The following is a 1,407-nucleotide window of genomic DNA, read 5'->3' as shown; positions in this document are numbered from 1 at the left end:
TGGGTGACCTTGGGGGTCACGGCACCCGACCTGGGACCCCCCCAAAGCCCATCTGGGAGGGTTTGGGAGCTCTGTGACTCTGTGGGGTCTCTATAAATTATTTGGGAGGGGGAGCGTGAGGTCACAGCATCCATCCTGGGTTCCTGTAGCCCGTCTGGGGGTATTTGGGGTCACAGCATCCATCCTGGGTTCCTATAGGCCGTCTGGGGGGGTATTTGGGGTCACACCATCCATCCTGGGTTCCTATAGCCCGTCTGGGGGTATTTGGGGTCACAGCATCCGTCCTGGGTTCCTATAGGCCATCTGGGGGTATTTGGGGTCACAGCATCCATCCTGGGTTCCTATAGGCCGTCTGGGGGTATTTGGGGTCACAGCATCCGTCCTGGGTTCCTGTAGCCCGTCTGGGGGTATTTGGGGTCACAGCATCCATCCTGGGCTCCTATAGGCCATCTGGGGGTATTTGGGGTCACAGCATCCCTCCTATGCTGTCTGTAATGCACTTTGGGGGAGGATCTGAAGTCACGTCGTTATTTTGGGGCCACTGTAACTCATGTGGGGGGCTTTTGAGGTCCCAGTGTCCTTCCCGGTTTCCCTATAACCCATCTGATGGGATCTGGGATGGCACTGTCCTTCCTCGGATCCTTATAACCCACTTTGGGAGCATTTGGGGTCACTGTGCATCCAGAAGTCCCTATGACCCACCCGGAGACAATCTGGGCTCTCAGCTCCTATCCTGGAAGCATTCCATGCAGCCCAGGAGCCCCCACACCCCAATTCTCCTCTCCAGGATTTCGAGGAGGACCCACGTGCGCCCCGTGGCCACAGGAGATCTTTGAGCCGCAGTTCCCACCCTGGAGCCCCCCGGGGAAGCACCGATGAGCGGTGAGCTCTGCAGGACAGGCTCAGGTTTGGTTTGTTTTCCTGGTGGGATGAGGGAGGGGGTCCAAGTACCAACGCCCACCCCACAGCCCCCCAGGCGTCGTGCCCACACCGCTGGCGGAGGCGAGCCGCGCCATGGCCGGAGACACAACGCTGAGTGAGAACTACGCCTTCGCCGGCGTCTACCACGTCTTCGACCAGCACACAGACAGCGCCGGTAACGGGGAGCGTTGGGAACGAATCTGGGGGTCGCTGGGCTGGCGGGCGCGAGGTGCTGACGCTGTTTGCAGTGCCCAAGGTGCAGTTTGCTCACGATGACCGCCACCTGCTTGCCTGCTGCTCTCTGGACGGCACCATCTCGGTGTGTCGGCTGGCGCCGGGGCCGCCGGCGGTGCTGCGGGTGCTACGGGGCCACGACGGCGGCGTGGCGGACTTTGCCTGGTCGCTTTCCAACGACGTCCTCGTGTCGGCCTCGCTGGACGGGACGCTGCGTCTCTGGGCGCCCAACGACGGCCGCTGCATCCGCCG

At 62.0% G+C, this 1,407-nt stretch overlaps 2 protein-coding genes across 2 annotated transcripts in view; one reads left to right on the top strand and one right to left on the bottom strand.

Annotated features, from left to right (window-relative positions):
- Positions 1–1,016, bottom strand: part of TAZ (tafazzin) — a gene marked incomplete at its 3' end in the record, with an annotated part of 3,309 nt that extends 2,293 nt beyond the window's left edge. Inside the window, exon 1 of the mRNA XM_010727247.1 lies at positions 952–1,016. Within this exon, the coding sequence (XP_010725549.1) occupies positions 952–1,016 (65 nt within the window). The remainder of the gene's footprint in view (positions 1–951) is intronic.
- WDR13 (WD repeat domain 13) overlaps positions 87–1,407 on the top strand; it is a 3,835-nt gene continuing 2,514 nt past the window's right edge. Inside the window, exons 1-3 of the mRNA XM_010727245.3 lie at positions 87–882; positions 969–1,096; positions 1,170–1,403. Coding sequence (XP_010725547.1) covers positions 1,015–1,096; positions 1,170–1,403 — 316 coding nt within the window. The 5' untranslated portion in view covers positions 87–882; positions 969–1,014. The remainder of the gene's footprint in view (positions 883–968; positions 1,097–1,169; positions 1,404–1,407) is intronic.

Source organism: Meleagris gallopavo, unplaced genomic scaffold (genome assembly GCF_000146605.3).
Source record: "Meleagris gallopavo isolate NT-WF06-2002-E0010 breed Aviagen turkey brand Nicholas breeding stock unplaced genomic scaffold, Turkey_5.1 ChrUn_random_7180001878028, whole genome shotgun sequence".
Lineage (NCBI taxonomy): Eukaryota > Metazoa > Chordata > Aves > Galliformes > Phasianidae > Meleagris > Meleagris gallopavo.
This window is presented reverse-complemented; position numbering and strand designations above follow the sequence as displayed.